At 54.6% G+C, this 1,510-nt stretch overlaps 1 protein-coding gene across 1 annotated transcript in view; it reads left to right on the top strand.

Annotated features, from left to right (window-relative positions):
- Positions 1-1,510, top strand: part of VOLCADRAFT_107156 (uncharacterized protein) — a gene marked incomplete at its 3' end in the record, with an annotated part of 4,589 nt that overhangs the window by 2,940 nt on the left and 139 nt on the right. The window contains exon 7 of the mRNA XM_002956260.1: positions 202-347. Coding sequence (XP_002956306.1) covers positions 202-347 — 146 coding nt within the window. The remainder of the gene's footprint in view (positions 1-201; positions 348-1,510) is intronic.

Here is a 1,510-nt window from a genome sequence, read left to right as displayed (position 1 = left end):
CTCCGTCTCGGTGCCTTCTTCGGGTGCATGGGCTGGCTCTGTTCTGTCGACCCAGCTGCTGCTGCTGCTGTTGTTGCCCCTGTGTCGCTGCTGCTGCTGCGGCGGCGGTTTTTGCTGCCACCGATCATACACGCTCTCGCTGCTGTTGCTAGTTTTTGTGTTACCTCTTTGCTACTGTTTCCGCTGCCCCTCCCTCCGCAGGCCCTTCAATCAGGAGCTTTCGAGGGCGTTTGGGAACGACCCGCGGTGGTTATGGGGGTACTGAATACACCCCACCGTACGCACGTCATGACGGGTGGACAGACCAGCATGCGAAGAGGAGGGACGAGGGAAGGGGAGAGGAAAGGGTGCGTGGAGCGAGGAGAGAGGGATGGGCGATGGGGAGTCCTCACTGTGTGGCGCGGTCGGTAATAGTAGCCACAGTGCTGCTACCTCATACACACATACCTCCCACCACCGGCTTCTGTATACGGGCGGATGGAGGAGGGCCACATGCGGCTGCTGCTGCTGCTGCTTTTTGCCGAGGTTTTGCGCTGCTACACAAGATATCGTGTCATATCATATTTATCATATCTAGTGTCGTAATCACCCCTGCATTGCTGAGCCCGCACGACTGATATGTGCAAGTTTTCCAGTTCCTACATGTCCCGTCTTCCTTGCAAGCGTCCTTCTGATCCTTATCGTTATCATCGTTATCATCATCATCATCATCATCATGCGTCATCGTGATCGTCTTTTGGGGGCAAGGGCTGGCAAGGGGCCGGGTGTTTTACACCACCACAAACCAGACGGCCCTAGTTTAGAATCCTGGAGAGCGCACTATCACGGGATCTGACATCTGCAGCTGCCGATCGGTACTTTTCTGAAGTCGTGATATAGCACCCCGTAGTGGTGGGTCTAGCCACTTGCAGCCCAGTGCCGTACAGCGTCCCCTGCGGAATACTGCGGGGCAACTCCTTGCTACACCCGGGCCGAGGGCCCTTTTCGGCTTCGAAGTAGCTGACTACACTCCACTCACCAACTATTTCTGGTCAACCGCAATCAGTGAATAGCCCCGCGGTGCACGCGCACATCCAGGCATCCGCAGCAAATGAAAGGGTTGGGCGGCCGGGCAAATCCCAACGATGAAATAGAATAAGGTGATTCAACGCAGCATGCCGTACTCGGCGATTTAGCTTACCACCACATTATACCTTCAAACCTTCACAGACGTACGAGGAGTGGTGTAACCATCGTGTACATAGCACTACCTCCATCACAAGCAAAAACTGATGCATGAGAAACAGCAAATGCCATACAGCAGTCCATGCGCAAACGCAGCCCTGATCCTCACCCCACCGCTGCAACTTCTAAAAGGAAGCACTACGGCTGCTTCATCAACTCGCCTGAACCCTTGTTAGGGATGCATACACGGGACGACAATGCACCGCGAAACGCTCCCATTTCGACGCTTCATCATAAAGGGAATGGATTAGATATCATTGCCCCCTGCCACGACGGAATCAAAACA

This window comes from Volvox carteri (genome assembly GCF_000143455.1).
Source record: "Volvox carteri f. nagariensis unplaced genomic scaffold VOLCAscaffold_59, whole genome shotgun sequence".
NCBI lineage: Eukaryota > Viridiplantae > Chlorophyta > Chlorophyceae > Chlamydomonadales > Volvocaceae > Volvox > Volvox carteri.
Note: the sequence above shows the minus strand (reverse complement) of the source record. Positions and strands in the feature narration are given on the sequence as shown.